Here is a 16,207-nt window from a genome sequence, read left to right as displayed (position 1 = left end):
AAAATAAAAGAAAACACCGGGGTCTATCTGCTACATTAAGCATCCCTACGTCATCATCTATATATTTATTGGAGCCAACGGGGTCCACGTTTGGATTGATATAGTCTAAAAACAAGAGGAAGACGACGTACGCTTCTCTCTCTCTCATTAGGGTTTCGAGTTCTAAGAGTTGAAGGTTTCCGCCCTGTCTTCACATTGCGGCTGCTATTAGGAGGTAAAAACAGCACAACTCAATTGATCAATTATCATTTTTTTTTTTGTAATTTGTTCTTTGGAAACGGTTTTCCCATGCCTGCCTTAGCTCCTTCAGCGGATCTTTGTTGCTCTGATCTATGGTTTTTAGTTCGTACATGCTAGATCTGGTTGCTTGTTGACTCGATCTATTTAAATAATCCTTTGCTTTTTATCCCGATGCTGAACATTTGCAATCCATGTTTCTTCCGCGTAGCTTCAGTGGATGAACTAAATTCGGCTGTATGTGCTTAGAGATTTAATTTATTTTACCAGAGCGTTATGTTTATATTTATGGTTTGGATATGGATGTGCTTGGGGATTTAATTTTATTGGTTTCAATCTTTGAATTATGGTAAACAAAATTCGTTCGTTTCTTTCGGTTGTAGATTAGGTCCTTTGTTTAATTCCCTTTATAATAAATTTAAGAAGATACTTCTGTTATAGAGGTTGGAGGTGATATAAATGCCCTAAGGTCCTAAGGTGTTGGGTAGGTCTTGAAAAAAAGTGTTTGGTATACTGAGACTTACTTTTTTGCATCTAGATATCTGCAAATGAATGTAACTTTTGCATGACTATATAGGCCTACTCTTGCTCTTTCCTGAAGAGGACTCGTTTACTTTGATAGTTTAACTTTGAAGACAACATTAATATTATCAACATGGCAGTTTCTTATGCTTGAATGACTATCAATGAAGTTTGTGAAGTCAAATATGAGTGCTGCTTCTTCAAATATTTCCTGAAAAATTATTGTAATTAATCCACCTTCTTACAAAACTTTCTTGTAGTGTAGATTATAGAACATAATCCTTTAATTTTTTTTTACAGCAATGTTGAGGCCAATCTTCTGTGGGAACTTTGAGTATGATGCTAGGCAATCTGATCTGGAACGTCTGTTTAGAAGATATGGACGAGTTGAAAGGGTGGATATGAAGTCAGGTAATGATTTTGCTCATCTAATATCTGCATATTTTTTCCTAATGTAATCTTGTGAGCGTGTGTTAGATATTTTCATGTTTTCTAGTGTTATTGTCTTCCTTTGGCCAAATCAATCGTACATCTAAGATGTTAAGAGTGAAATTTCTCGAAGCAGACATACTAGAATTTCAGAGAACAGCAGGATGTTCATGTTTTCTTATATGTGTGTGTAATATTGGGCCTTGAAGTATTTTTACTAAAACAATAATGTTAATTTATTTCACTTTTGAATTTTTGCAATGAGTTCTCACAAAAAAAAAATTCTAAAGAAGTGGATAATATCTGAAATAGCTACTCAGTGCAATTCGAACTTGAGTTAAATGATGAAATACATGTGCTAAGTAATGCGAACCTTGATTTCTCATTTGACTTTGTACCAGTATTGTGAGCAGCCTTTGGTGATATATGACTGAGAAGGTTTGTTGGCTATATTTTGCTGTTGAATTAAGTTTGTGGAGATGTAAGGATTAGGAAGTCATTACCAGAGCACGTGTGAGAATATATTTGACACAACCTTTATAGTCATATTCTCAGCTTCATATGGGAGTGCTAAAACTTTTTGTGGCATAGGTTTTGACTTGTTATGATAAAATTAATTAAAAAATTAAAGCGTTTTAAGGAACAAGATGCAATTAAGTTGAAACCTGTATACACAGATTTTTTAATAATTTTTTTATATATGCATTTTTTTATCAAAAACAATTACCGAGACACATTGCACGACGAGCAGTGCAGCAGCTACCGCAATTCAGCAGGGCCGCTTACTATTGTAGAGGTTGCCGCTTCCTCTCGAGTTGGTTGTTCAGCAGTATGACTGTAACATCGTTCTGAAGATTCAAATCAGCAGCAACATCTTCCTTTGTGTCAAGTCCTAAGTGGGGGGTTCTGGATATGTTTTCCAAAAAAAAGTGTTGTTTGAAGCATAAACCCCCATACTCAGCATTTTCTTTGGCGCAGGATTAACATTGGATTTCCATACACTTCCTGGCTAATGGATGGGCACTTCAGAATTCTCTTTCCTGCCTGAGACGAGCTTCCTCTTCTTGTTTTCAAGAAGAGTCACTCTGATCTGCAGAGGCACTACCATCCCTCATTTTCCTCAGACACTATTGCTTTTCATTCCTCATGACTTTGCCCCAGCCTTCAATTTCAGACATGTTTCAAGATTGAAACATTGCCGACCTCAAGGCAGAGGCAACATGGAGAAGGCACTATTTTCATTGACCCACCATGAGACATCCACTTTTGGGTTCTTGTTCATTGACATCGCTTAGTTCATCACACAAGGTCTGTTGCTACTTTTATTGGTCGCTTAGTTTATAGATGTCACGCAGGTGGGCACAATGTTATGCAAGGGTTTTGTAAGGTAGTGCTTTGAGCGGATCTAGCCAGGCAGTGCTGCCTTGTGTGTAAATGTCCTTTCACGGGAGGATTCTCTACTGTTTCTCTTTATAAGCATGTTTCAGGTATAAAAAAATGGTTCTGAAGCACCATTTTTATTCATCTGTCATCTGTCTACAGGTTTTGCTTTTATCTACATGGAAGATGAGAGAGATGCTGAGGATGCAATTCGAGGACTTGATCGAACAGACTTTGGTCGAAAGGGTCGCAGGCTGCGTGTTGAATGGACTAAGGTAATGCAACTGTAAGCTAAATGTTGATGATTCTCTTTTCTGCATTTGTATTCTTTTTTTTTCAATTTTATAACTACGCTTGAGCTCGTTTATCCTTGTGTTACAGCAAGAACGTGGTGTAAGGAGGCCTGAGAGCTCAAAAAGATCTTCGACTAGTTCTAAACCTTCAAAGACCTTGTTTGTTATTAATTTTGATCCGTATAATACGAGGACTAAAGATTTGGAGAGGCATTTTGAGCCATATGGGACAATAGCGAGCGTAAGGATCAGAAGAAATTTTGCATTTGTTCAGTTTGAGTCACTAGAGGATGCCACAAAGGCCTTGGAAGCTACAAATATGAGGTTAATTTTTTGTTTACTCTTGCATACATGGTGATGTAATTTTGATGAAATTTATTTTTAAAGCTAATGAATCGGAACTTTTTTCATAATGGCTTTATATTGCTAAACTTTGATTTTGCAGCAAGCTAATGGACCGAGTTATTTCGGTGGAGTTTGCAATTCGGGATGATGATGAACGTAAATACAGCCCTGACAGAAGCCGTGATAGATCCCCGGACAGGAGAAATTATGATAGAAGGCGCTCACCAGGTCCCTATCGAAGAGACAGGGGTAGCCCTGATTATGGCCAAGGCTCTAGCCCCAATCCTTACAGGAAAGAGAGGGTGAGCCCTGATTATGGTCGTGGTCGCAGCTCTAGTCCCTACAAAAGAGATAGGACAAGCCCTGATAATGGTCGTGGTTCAAGTCGTAGTCCTTACAGAAGAGAGAAGCCTGGCACAGATCGTGTGCGTGGCCGCAGTCGTAGTCCTTACCGCAGGGTGAGGGCTAGTCCTGACAATGGTCGTGATCCCAGCCAGAGTCCTTATCGCAAAGAGAAGTCCAGCCCTGAAAATGGTCGTGGCCCTGGCAATAGTCCTTATAGAAGGGAGAGGGACAACTCTAAGAATGGTCGTGACAACAGCATTAGCCCGTATTCTAGAGATGGAGGTTCCCCTGATAATGGTCGTGGACCCAGTCCAATTTCAATGCCTGAGCCTAGGGACAGCCCCAACAACTTTGGTGGAGCTGAAAGCCCCATGCCTGAGAGATATCGCAGGTTTCATTGATCTAATTGTTTTTAGTTTCACATTTTACCTTCTGTGTTATTGTCAATGTGCTTCTAAAAATTTAATGGTTGTGTTTGTTACTTGGACAATACAGCCGTTCACCTCCAGGGGAGGAATGATTTCGTGACTGATAGTCACTCACCCCCAGACGATGAATGAAGGAATGATGGTCATCCTGACAGTTTCTTGTTTTGATGATCTGTACGGTGTGGAACCATGTTTCTAGCATTGCTGCATGTGTACTTTACATAATTTCTTTTGTCGGATTGTGGCAATGGCCAGCAATATGTTCCAGCTGATCTTGTAATGTTGGACGAAATGTACTGTTAGTTTCATTTTATGCTTGACATTATCAACATTATGTTCCTTGTGGTTTCGTTTTATGCTTGACATTATCAACAATATGTTCTTTGTGGTTCAGTTTGGTAATGTACTTGTACTTTCCAATTTTGCATATTCGGGCTTGCTTTGTTTTCTTTTTCCTCTGACATAGATTTATACTCTGGTTTTGGCGCTTTAGTATTCTTTTTCTGATCTGTTGTGGACAGGATTTTTTCTCCTTTAAATTGTTCGATTGGGCGCTACTGCAGTTAGGGAATTTGTGACTACATGGTAAAAGAATAGGTGCACGCATGATTGTGGGCCTGGGGCTATTTGCTTAGTGGTGTTATTATTTTGAATGAATGCGTTGGATGAGATATATTCCTGTCCTCCACCATCTCTTCCAAGTAGGTTTTGCATATGGGTTATAACTTATGATTACACTGCGTTTAAACATCAAGGATTCATCTGCATGGCTATTGGCTTGTGTTCCAGCGCCGATGTACTGATGATGATTCCTAACAAATCTGTGGCCTGCATCACTCAGATGGTAAAATATTAATGGGACACATTATGGTTCTTCCTGAACGGCTGAATCCCTTGTATTAAGGTGAATGGGGCGCAGAATTCCTTGTATTAAAATGAATGGAGTGTGTGGTTTCTCAACTGGGTCTGGGAAGTAGATGTCACCAGCCAATGAAAGTATGAAACATGGTGTAGAGGCGCGTCAAGCTGTTGTTACGTAAAAGCAGACATCCTGAAGGGAAAATCACCGTTGATCTACTTGGTTTGGGGATGACAATGTTACACGCGTCACGATCTAGACCATTATGCCACAACTTCTCCCTTTTTGGGCTTTTCCAACTACTATATTATTTGAAGGATTAGGAGGGTGTGGTAATAAATTAAAAATATCAGCTAGAGCTAGTCCAAGGCTCCACGCACTTGAGTTTGATTTGAATGTCGGTGTGGCTGATTAGTGGCTCTCGTGAAGCTTTTGAACAAGATTTCAGAAGTTTCATCCCATGGGAACTTAACTTCGACTCTTCACATTATCATTTTCATACACTGTAGTGGTGCATTCCGCTCCTCTAGGGTTTCTCCGTTTCTTCTCCTCTACAATCTCTACCTCTGAGATTCGCTCACACATATTATGCCAACTCCAACTTTCGCCAATACCTAGAATTCGAACTTCGTAACTGCTTTCATGGACTGATTCTCTGTTCCTGGCAGCTCTCTCCGATCCTCTCATCTCAATCCTTCTCCTCGGAAAACATGGAGAAGCCGTTCTCTCTCCGCCGGTTGCAAGAGGCCATTTGCGAACGAATAGATCCGTAATTCTCTGTTTGGAGCAGGATCTCCGACGATTATCCGGACCTTGTTTCCCCTCCGAGAGGTTGAGGTCGTGGTTCCTGGATCACCGATTTATTTTTCGTACTTATTATGCTTCTTATGCTTTGTCTTATATTTATCTTTAACCTCTTTAGTTTTTAGCCGCCTCGAAGGAAGTAGCAGGCCGTGGTTCCTCTCCACGTCTTCCATCGTCTGATTCTTTCTGGTGCGTATGCTTTGTATTATATTATTCTTTCTTCTCTTTCCTTTTGTGTTTTTAGGTTTCTTTGTCCGTTAATTGTTTTGGAAGAATGTAAGTAAATTAAAGTCAAATTGATTGTGAAGTCAGTGGAATGAAAATGCATTATACTCTTAATTGGAAAACAACTCTGTCTAGCCTGTTTTCATTTTTTTAAATTTCTCATCGAGGAGGAAATCGTCCAAATATCTAAATACTTCGAATTTCATGCAAACAAAGAGTTCACTGGTAGATTTGTTTTTTTTGGTTAGGCAGAGTCCAGATGTCGTGGAATTGGGGACTATCACCTGAAAAATTATATTATTTACATATTTATTTGATGAAAATATGCTTGATTCAAGGAAAAGGATTACATATTAATTCTTGATTTTGATTATAAAGCTTGAGGACAAGTAGAATTGAATTTGGTGTAGTATATACTCTGTGCTGTATGTTCTCAATCCCTACTCAACTGTAGTATAACACTGCCCTGAGATTACTGGTATCTTGCATAACCTGGCTTTGACATATTTCATAATTAGTGGAAAAAAAATGTTGGACTATTTAAACTCTTTCATTTGTTTGACACATTGGTTATTATGGATCTCTGTAAGGTAAACATTGAAGAGCATAATGAGTTTAGAAAGCAATAACAGTTAATCATATTCATAAAGCGTTCTAAGTATGATTTTTTTATTGTTATGCTCTTCCTGTTGCCGTTCTTGTAGTGATAGCTGGAGGCTTTTTTTTGCCTTTTTGAGAAAATAACTGACTTAGGTATGGAGTGTCAAACAAGCCTCATCCTTTGGTTCTGTCCTCACCTGTAAGTCTAGACTGTTAATCTTGTAACATATACATATATTCATTTAAAGAAAGCAATTAAAAGTTCCAAGGAATCATGTGAATACTGTGTCCATAGACAAGCATATATAAGTTTCTTTCAGGACCTATATCTGAAAAGCTTGACTTGCTAAGTATCAAGTCTGGTAATATCTGTTTTTGAAATTTCTAATGAGTGGAGAAGTTAGTTCTAGAATAGTTTGGAGGAAATATTTCGGAAGTAATCAGGGAAACACTGTTGAATTTGTATAATGTAGATATGTACTAGGTTGATGAAATTGAATTGGTACCTCATTATGTGAAGGTCGCCTTTGAGAAATCACTCAGCTTCAAATTAATACAGAAGTTACAGTGAGCTAATAAGGTTATAAGCTAGAGTCGTAGAAAAAAACTAAAATTTTAGTAAGCTCAAGTAGTTATAAGGTCGAAAATATTTCTTCAACCCAGATTGGAAGTAATTTGGAAAAAGGAGTTTGAGCCCTAAAGGAAAATGCTGCATATTTTGTTTTTGAATATGAACACGTGTTTAAGATATGACATGTTCTAATTATAACATATTTGCAATATCTGATGTTAGCAAGTCAAGCTTTTTGTTGAACAATACGAATGGCAGAAGCTGCTGAAAATTGCAAAATGGCCGAGGCCAGTGGGAAATGTCTAAATTTTATGGAGTGATAATATAAGTATTTCTCACTTGAGAAGGAGATTTCTTGAGAACTCAACTCAGAATATTAAAGATCATTTTGATTTGGAAACCTGATTCCAATCCCTAAACCCTCCCAGATTGATCCTGTTTGCATTTGCCACAACTTGATTGAACCCCGAGGATCTTGTTCCCTTGTCCAGTATATCTACGAATATCTCCTTTTTATTATCTTATATTTTCTATCTACAAGTCCATAGGAAAAAAGATTGAAAAAGAAGAGAATGCATGTGTTTTAAAACTCGTTAGAGGTCAAGGAGGTTCTTCTTGTTCGAGCTCTGGATGAAATGGAGGTAATTGATGGTAAAAATAGTTACTAATATTTTTGCTTGTAGCTTGTCATCAATGTACAATCTATCTATTACCACGAAAAATGTTTTGTTTGTCCTTTCATGTTGGGGTTTTGCATAAGTGCTGTTTTATATCATAATTATAGCCATTGCCATTTTGCATGGTTGCGTTATTGTGTATTTTACCCCTGTGCTTATTACTTACTAGTCTATGAAATAAAAGTCCTATTATTCGGTGTGCACACAAGTAGTATTTGTGGACTGGAAGGTATTTTCAGCTTCAATCTCTCACTTCGTCTTAATCTTATCCTTAAGGAATTCAATGACGTGGATTTTCTCAACTGTTTCTTGTCGGTGACTGATTGGTCTTATATATTGACTGAATGAGTTCTGGTTTGTTAAATTACTGGTGGGGTATGAGACTCGTTGACTTTTTTTTTTGACTGTTTCTTGTTGGTGACTGATTGTTCTTATATATTGCCTGAATGATTTCTGGTTCGTTGGTTCAATTACGGGTAGGGTAACCAATCTCAACCTCTCTTGTCGAAACTTTGTTTGGTTAAAGGGGAATGTATATTAATTCCGGCATTAGATGCTGAAAAATGTGGAAATTACATTGATCATATAAATTTCTGATAATACATAAAAATGGCCATCCTCACTCTTTCTACTATAGATAACCTGCATTCAATGTGCTTGATGAGCGCTTCTTGGTATATTGTTGATGTTCTTCGGATGTCCCACTGGGTATTCTCTGCCTTTGGACACTATTTAAAATGGGCTCGACTGTTGACCCAAATTAATTGGTCCTTTTATATATAACATGACTACTTAGAGTACAACTAATTTGGGCTTACTGAAATTTAAGTATGTAGATGGCAACTGTGATTAAAACTTTTTGTGGGTACCCAATTTTAAGCCCAGAAAGTTTTGTCTGAGGCCTTGTCTGTCATTTTGGAAGAGAGGCCCATTAAATTGAGCTTAAAGCCGCCCCATTTACATTAATTTATGCTTAAAAATAAAAATTAAAAAAAGATCGAAAAATCGAAAGCTTATCCTAGTTGCCCACTGCAATTGGGCTGGTTTTAGTTGGGGATGTCTTAATTGGGCCCATTTAAATTTCCCTTTTGAATTGTTTACGTTTCATTTTAATTGGGCACGTTTCTTTGGGCTCCTTTCGATTAGTTAAATTTTAGTTGGACCTATATTAATTGGGCCCCTTCAATTGTTCCTATATTATTTAGGCCTATTAAATTGAGCTGCTATTAATGGGGCCTACTCAATTGGGCTGAGGGCCCATTAAAATTGGGCCTCGATTAATCGGGCCAATTTGAATTGGGCCAGGATTAAGAGGGCCCATTTCAATTGGGCCTGGATTAATAGGCCCCATTTAAGTTGGGCCTCGATTAATCTGGCCCATTTCAATTGGGCCTTGAATAATCGGTCCCATTTCAATTGGGCCTGGATTAATCGGACCCATTTAAGTTGGGCCTGGATTAATCGGGCCCATTTAAATTGGTCCTGTATTATTAGGGCCCATTTAAATTGGGCCTGGATTAATCTGGCCCATTTAAGTTGGGCCTGGAATAATCGGCCCCATTTAAATTGGGCCTGGAATAATCGGGCCAGTTAATTAAGCCTAGATTAATCGGGCCCATTTTTATTGGGCCTGGATTAATCAGTCCCATTTAAATTGGGCCAAGATTAATCGGCCCCATTTAATCAGGCCTTTTTATATTGGGCCTACATTAATCCGGCTCATTTAAATTGGGCCTCTTTTGTCATTTTTCTTTAGAATCGGGCCCAGATTAATCATACCCATTTAAATTGGGCTTCTGTGGTCAATTTTTAAGGCCTATTTTAATTGGGCTGGTTTTTAGTTGTAATATTGGGCTTTTTGTCAATTATCTTTAGACAATTTTTAATTGGGCCCATTTTAATAGAATGGGCCTCTTTACTCGGGCCCAGTGTATTTGCGAACATTTAAATCGGACACATTTTAATTGGTCAAGCCCAAGCATAATTCTCACCTTTAAAGCCAATTTGGGACGTAAGCCCCATCAGCCGAAGTTATTCGGTCAGAGATATTCACTTAAACTAGGAACGTCAAAACAAACGATCTAAAGTAATGGTTTGTGAAAATCCTGGAAACGACCATTTTCCTGTGGACAATTAATGAACCCTTATTCCAGGATCGTCTATGGGAAGCAAGTACCCAAAGAATAATGAGAAGTAGTAATCTTACCTTTTCACACTAGTGATATTTCACAAACAGCTCGTCTTTTTCTAATTTCCCTGCAGGGGGTACAATGCTTAAATGTATTTTAAAAAAAAGGCAGAGAGGAATCTAAATGGATATGAAAGAAGATAGGATCACTACAATAACATTGACGAGAGGGGTGATGATGCCACCTTGGACACCAACAATTCCTCAGCACCAAAAAGAAGGGAAAGGAGAATACAATTTAACCGTCAAAGTTGCAGTATTTACTCACTCAGAGGTTTGAAGAGCTCAGTCGAGTGCCACCCAGGGGCCAGAGAAATGTTGGTAATTCTACAAAGAACAATGAAGATTAATTAACATGAAGTTGAAAACACAAGGCATTGTGAATAGTTCAGCATTCGAACAAATAGTGTGCTTGGGAGTAAGGAATGAAAGAACATCAAAACTTTTGAAACCAAGTTTCTACTTCCCAGTGGTGATGTATCATTATCGATGAACCATGTTCCTAAACCATTGCAGATACATCTTGCAGAGGCACCAAACTAAAGAAGTCAAGCAATTAGAGACACGAAATAGATTTTATGAGATTTAAATAGCATCACACTTGTACAGTATTCAGATACAATCTTAAGATGCAGTATGTAAATGTAGCCTTCACTTCCATTATTAAAAGTGACTACTAGGAAAACTTGGCGGTATGCATTCAAGTTATATTCTAGCATAAAACATGCTTAGTTCAGACCAGAGTTGATGAAGATCGCTTCTAGCAAAAACCCATCAGAAAGCTATTGAACACCCTGAATAGATTAAAAATTGGCACTAGTATTCTAACCATCAAACACTGTTTGTCATTCCCTCCAACATAATCATCGTTAACACTTGCATCTTTGATGGAAAACAGCATTGCAATATTGTAAACAATTTTTTTTTTTGTTTAATTTAATGGAAAAATAACATAGCATTGCAACAGTCAGTACAAAAATCTTTAACCATTAACCACTTTAACATGCACGCCAACATACTCTAATGGGAAAACAAAATAGCAGGCCAAATTAATAAGTTGAACTACATATTCTTTCCTACAAAAGCTTTTGATCATGCACGTTATTTCTTGGAACCAGTCCCCTGTCCGATGCAATCAGGTGGCACCCTCTGGTGCCTATTTAATATATTCTATTGTTTTGTGATTTTGTCACAAAAAAAAAAAAGTTCAGCACTAGAAATACCAAACCAAAACAGCTATAACTTTCTGTAACAGGTGCCGAAACTGTAATAAGGTAGCAGTATATTGAGTACTTGTTTATTCTAGAGCAGTAGGTTTGAAACTAAAATTCCCCTTCTGAGCAAAGGTCCTCAAGGGGAGAAATGGTTTGAGTTTGACAATCCTTTAAATCTAAGAACATTTGAGTGCCATATAAAAATACTTGAATGCTCAGGCTATGTTTTCGGATTCTCAGTCATGTTTGAAGAAAAAGAGGTGAATATGATCATCAATTACTGTAATGTGGGATATGCTGTTTACCAAACAATGTTGTGGGATACGCTGTTTACCAAACAAGACTGGGATATGCCGAATAACGAAACAATTACATACAGGAAGCAGATATTCTGTCTCAAATCCATCAACCCCCTCTAAATGCAAAATTAGAACAACCAGGATATTTGCTCTGGGCCTTGAATACAAGTCAAGGTAAAGATACCGCAAATCGCCTAGAAAACTATAACGCTTGCTTCAAGAATGCACATATGTGAAATAATAACGCAAAGTGAAGGGAAACATGTCTATGCAATATTGTAACGTCCATGTAATATATTGAAAACAGCCACTTGTCATCATTGCCAAGTAGTGTATACCTCATCCCATGGCTCTAAATCAATAAAATTTGTGGCCACATTTTTCTCCACTAAAACTTCTAATTGTTTTAAACTCCTGGAGGCATAAACTGCCCATTAAAAACCAAAAGCTCTAAAATAAGAGCCACAATCAAATGGCACCAACGCTTTATGTCCAAACTCCAAAAGTATGTTAGCACTTAGCACAGAAGAATATACCTGATAAGCCTTGAGCCCGATCATATTTATTGAGCTTCTTTATCCAGCTGCCACATCTTTTAAGGGAAAAGAGTCTAAAAGAAAAGTCATGCTTGCTGATCTAATAACATTCCTTGTGTGGAGAAATCTGATATTTTCTTGATCAATATACTATTTGTATACAATGTATTAGTCCAATTAAGATGCCACATGTCAGCAATAAAACACACCAGAGTGATTGCAGGAAATAGCTAAAGAGTATATAAATATTGTATAAATGAGAATAAAATAAAAATATATTACTCTAAAAACTAGACAACATAAATAAATAAATAAAAAAGGTACAACAAATTGATAAACTTCATTGAATGTCTTCAAATTGATGAAATACATTGAATACCAGTAGATACATAATAACATTTCACAATGAAGCACTATAGAAAAATTCTAATAGAAAGATCAACAAAAACCCCTAACACACTAGCACAATATTGTTCACTTTGGGCCTCACCCCCACAGAATTTTTAAAATGCATCATTCTAGTTAAGGAAGGGTCTGCCCATATGAAACACTTCATGGCTTCCCACCTAGGCAATGTAGGATGAAGGAATGACCAGTCACCTTCCACTAGAATTCTCAATCCCATATGCTTAATTTCCTAGTGGTAGGCATGAATGTTGATCAAAAATTTCATTTGGTCTAGCATTTTATTAAAAAAAGAGTGCAACAATCACAAAGTACTTGCTTATAAAAAAAAATCACAAAGTACTTTTAGTTCAAGGATATTGAACTAAAAATTTCCTGATCATGTAATGACAACTAATAAAGTAAGTCAGTCACAGCGTAAGTTGAATCTAATCCTGCTGTAAATGCACATTTTTCTCTGACAAAAAGCCTGTCAGTCACAGTGTAAGTTGAATCTAATTCACACAAATTTTCTGAAAAACTCACAACTGCCATCTAGATCTGTCACCATAAGCCATGTGGACACATCAAAATGCATGTTATAACTTATAACAATCATGAGGAAAGCATTTCTTGTCACAAAAACATAAGCGATGAGACTACCGAAAAAGTTAATTGGTCACCTCACAGGCAGATAGTCATTCGTCCTCACTGATGCTTTGATGGCCTCCTTGACTAATTCCCTAATACACAAAAAAAAAAAAAAAAAAAAAAAACAGCATACTAATGAGGAAGACAACAAAAGCAATAGTAATTGGACACATAAAGCAGACTCGTACACACACCCATATATACACATTCTATTGAAAATATAACTTAGAACTTACTAATAATATCATTGTTTGTTTACAAAATTCCACAGAATCAACAATAAAATACCTCAATCGCTCGCATCACAAGTGAAATAAAAATAAAAATACAACTAAAGAAAAAAAGTGAACTACAAACATAAAAACGCAAATATAATCCCGAATTAAGAGCCCTCCGTATCTGAAATGTTTATGGCTCGAATTACAGTATATGTTATTCCACTGATGTAATTAATCAGTTTACTAGACCTAATCGAATTTAACATTCAAGCAGGCAAAAAATGAAAAAAAAAATCATCTATAAGAACCTGAGTTCGGCGAAGCTAACAAGGAATTGTTCTGACTAAGCTATCATCAGCATATTACGCTTATTTAGTAAAGAAAATCAACGAATATTGAAAATCTTCAGTTTCAAGTTAGTTAGTAAGGATTTAAGATTCGGATGTCTTGATCTCTTTTTCAGTTTTTGTTTCTCGATTGTTTGTAGTTTGTACCTTCCAATGGCTTCGCCGACGAAAGCAAAAGCCTAAGGAATCTTCAAGTGGTAACAACCGTAGAGCCTAATCGCTCCGTTCTGCAAGGTTCTGGCGAGAGATTGGAAGCGGCAGGTACTGGAAACATCCGAATCGCAGAATTTGACGAGATCTCTAAAACCGAGGTTGGAGGCGGTCCCGCAGATAACACCTTCCATTCCTCCGTGGCTTCAGAGTATCGCAAGTCCGAAGGAGGCTTCATTCTCCAGAATTGAAAGCGGGAGAAGAGAAGAGTAAACGAAGATCGTTCGATTGGAGGAGAGGATATGCCAAAGCGAGAGAGATGGCAAATCAACCCGGACTGTTTCTGTAATTGTAAAAGGCGTGTATGCGCTTAAACGTATTTAGATTTTAGAGCAGACGAATTTGGATTCTCTCTCGTTTAACCTTTGAGTGATCGCTTGATCATAAGAATCACATCTGAAGACTGAAGTCCGTCAGGGATTGGAAAGCAAGTGGGCCGCGTGTGTGCCGAAAATTTTCAAACTTCCTTTATTTGTATCACAGAATAGACCTCCATAGGCCCAACCTTGTTTGAAAAGCCCATTTACGAAAAGGTTGCAAGACCGGCCAACCTGCAAAGCAACACCTTCTCCCACCGAGTCGAATTTTGGTATTCTATAATTTATCCCTTTTAATGTGATTAAATTGGGATACGAATGATTGGCCACGTATAGTGTATTCTAGGCAATTAATTAGATTGTAATGACTGCTTCATATTCATAGTAATTGCAGTGAGTGAATTGACTAATATCAAATTTCACTCAAAAACAGTGGAAACTTTGTACACAAGCACGAAGAAAAAAGAAAAGCATCAAAGCATTGAGAAATGATGATACAAGCAAAACCACTACAAGGCTCAGGCACTGAAGAAGTCAACAAGCATGGAAATTGAAGCTTCCGACGCCAAAACAGGTGGTTTGACTTTTATGGCGCTCATAAAATCATGCAGGGACTCAGCAAAGTTTCCTTGTTTTACTTGGGGCACCTCAACCGGGCTGGGTTGGCTCGATTCGGTATTAGAAGGGCTCGAGGCATTTGGAGAAATTAGTTGATCTTTCTCACGTAGCTTGGCGAGCTCACTGGTCCAGATATCAATAAGCGCAGACATGGCCAAAAACCTTCTTCTTCTTCCAAAGCTTTTTGTTTTCGATTGGTTGAGATATGAAGAGACTTGGTCGGGGAGTCATATATAAGCAAAGTTTTGGGGTGGTGGTTTTGTAAGATTGTCCACGGCGCAGCCTTTCTGGCATAGTCTCTGTGTGCTACTTCTGCAATTACTTTTGGCTCTGTTTCCACTTTCGAGTCAATTCAAAGTTTCCAAAACCACGGCAAGCCTGCCAATGGTATATGTCAACGATATATGGACTTGAAAAAGGAAAAGAAAATATAGATATTGTTTTTTGTCTGATCTCTAAGGCCCATTGGTCTCTGTTAGATTTGTCTCATTGCCCAGTAGCACTTTTATTTATTACCGGCCCATAGTATTAGTTAGGGTCGTTGATAGATCAAACTTCAAGGTTCAAACCACTTGCGCAAAAGTCCAAGAAAAAAAGAATACTATTTGATGAATACAAAAAATACAGGTTTTTGGCAAATAAGAGAACACTTATGCCACTCATTTGCTTTTAAATGATCTTGCCCTCATGTCAAGCAAGATTAAATGAATGAAATAAGTGTGGTCATATTTGCGAAAACCCCATATTTTCTATTTATTCATGAGTCATGACCGCTGTCCAGCCACATTTGAAGTCACACAGTGTAGTGTTCGTTTAGGAAGTTATTGCGGGTTGATGTAGTTATTTTACAGCAGCCCCGCTATAATTCCATTATAGTCTCGAGTAAATTTTTTTTAAAATTTCAAAAAAAGTATGTTTGTATTTTAATCGTTTATACGAATTCAAGGATATATTATTTGTCCGAAATAAAAATCAAATTCAACATAAAAAAGATATAATAATTCTGAACCAACGAATATAAATTTAAAACTTTATATATCTTTTTTTCGATGAATTTGATTTTTGTTTCAAATAAACAAATATAATTAGATTAGTTAAATAAAATACTACATATATATAATTTTTTATTATTTTTAAAAATAATATAAAGATTCAAAATTACTACAACGGGGCTGCTGTAATTTGATGTACAACAGCCCCTAATAACTCTAGTTAAATTACAGTAGCCCCTAATAACTCTTGTTTAGGAACACGATTTCTGCGATGTTGTTTCTTTTTTCTAGTGTACACGTGAAATGCTTTTGTTTTGGTAGTAACAGTTTTAGTTGTGCCGACACTTTTGGTCAAAAAAATCTAATTGCATTATTTCTTCAACTTTTGTCTTTCAACTCAATTAATCCTCAAGAATCTTCTTGGACCACAAGGACAAAATCATTTGAAGAAGTGAATGAACGAGATGATTGCTCTCTGCCTCTCTTATTTGCCAAAAACCTGTATTCTTCTCTCTTGG

General features: G+C 37.2%; 1 protein-coding gene and 2 long non-coding RNA genes across 7 annotated transcripts; 2 read left to right on the top strand and 1 right to left on the bottom strand.

Moving 5' to 3' along the window:
• Positions 1 to 89: 89 nt before the first annotated feature.
• On the top strand, positions 90 to 4,406 carry LOC119985717 (serine/arginine-rich splicing factor RS40-like). 4 transcript variants are annotated; one of them, XM_038830068.1, is made up of 7 exons: positions 199 to 214; positions 1,060 to 1,170; positions 2,167 to 2,496; positions 2,731 to 2,843; positions 2,950 to 3,185; positions 3,307 to 3,938; positions 4,047 to 4,406. In XM_038830068.1, exons 4-7 carry the CDS (start codon positions 2,748 to 2,750, stop codon positions 4,109 to 4,111), a joined length of 1,029 nt encoding a protein of 342 aa, XP_038685996.1. In that variant the 5' UTR covers positions 199 to 214; positions 1,060 to 1,170; positions 2,167 to 2,496; positions 2,731 to 2,747; the 3' UTR covers positions 4,112 to 4,406. The 4 variants fall into 4 exon arrangements, with proteins under 4 accessions (XP_038685994.1, XP_038685995.1, XP_038685996.1 ...); XM_038830069.1 differs by lacking the exon at positions 199 to 214 and adding an exon at positions 1,940 to 2,084; XM_038830066.1 differs by lacking the exon at positions 2,167 to 2,496 and having other exon boundaries at positions 90 to 214.
• Positions 4,407 to 5,179: 773 nt separating this feature from the next.
• LOC119986117 lies at positions 5,180 to 8,337 on the top strand. The gene is made up of 3 exons (XR_005465206.1): positions 5,180 to 5,675; positions 5,768 to 5,831; positions 6,572 to 8,337. It is a non-coding gene; the product is annotated as an uncharacterized LOC119986117 (long non-coding RNA).
• A 1,365-nt stretch (positions 8,338 to 9,702) lies between these two features.
• On the bottom strand, positions 9,703 to 15,034 carry LOC119985846. Of its 2 annotated transcripts, XR_005465171.1 has the most exons (5): positions 13,700 to 15,001; positions 11,953 to 13,079; positions 10,172 to 10,442; positions 9,922 to 9,971; positions 9,703 to 9,838 (listed from the first exon to the last, which is right to left on the bottom strand). It is a non-coding gene; the product is annotated as an uncharacterized LOC119985846 (long non-coding RNA). The 2 variants fall into 2 exon arrangements; XR_005465170.1 differs by having other exon boundaries at positions 10,172 to 13,079; positions 13,700 to 15,034.
• Positions 15,035 to 16,207: the final 1,173 nt, after the last annotated feature.

This window comes from Tripterygium wilfordii, chromosome 19 (genome assembly GCF_013401445.1).
Source record: "Tripterygium wilfordii isolate XIE 37 chromosome 19, ASM1340144v1, whole genome shotgun sequence".
NCBI classification, from domain to species: domain Eukaryota; kingdom Viridiplantae; phylum Streptophyta; class Magnoliopsida; order Celastrales; family Celastraceae; genus Tripterygium; species Tripterygium wilfordii.
The sequence above is the reverse complement of the archived record's forward strand: the minus strand, read 5'-3'. Positions and strand labels throughout refer to the sequence as shown.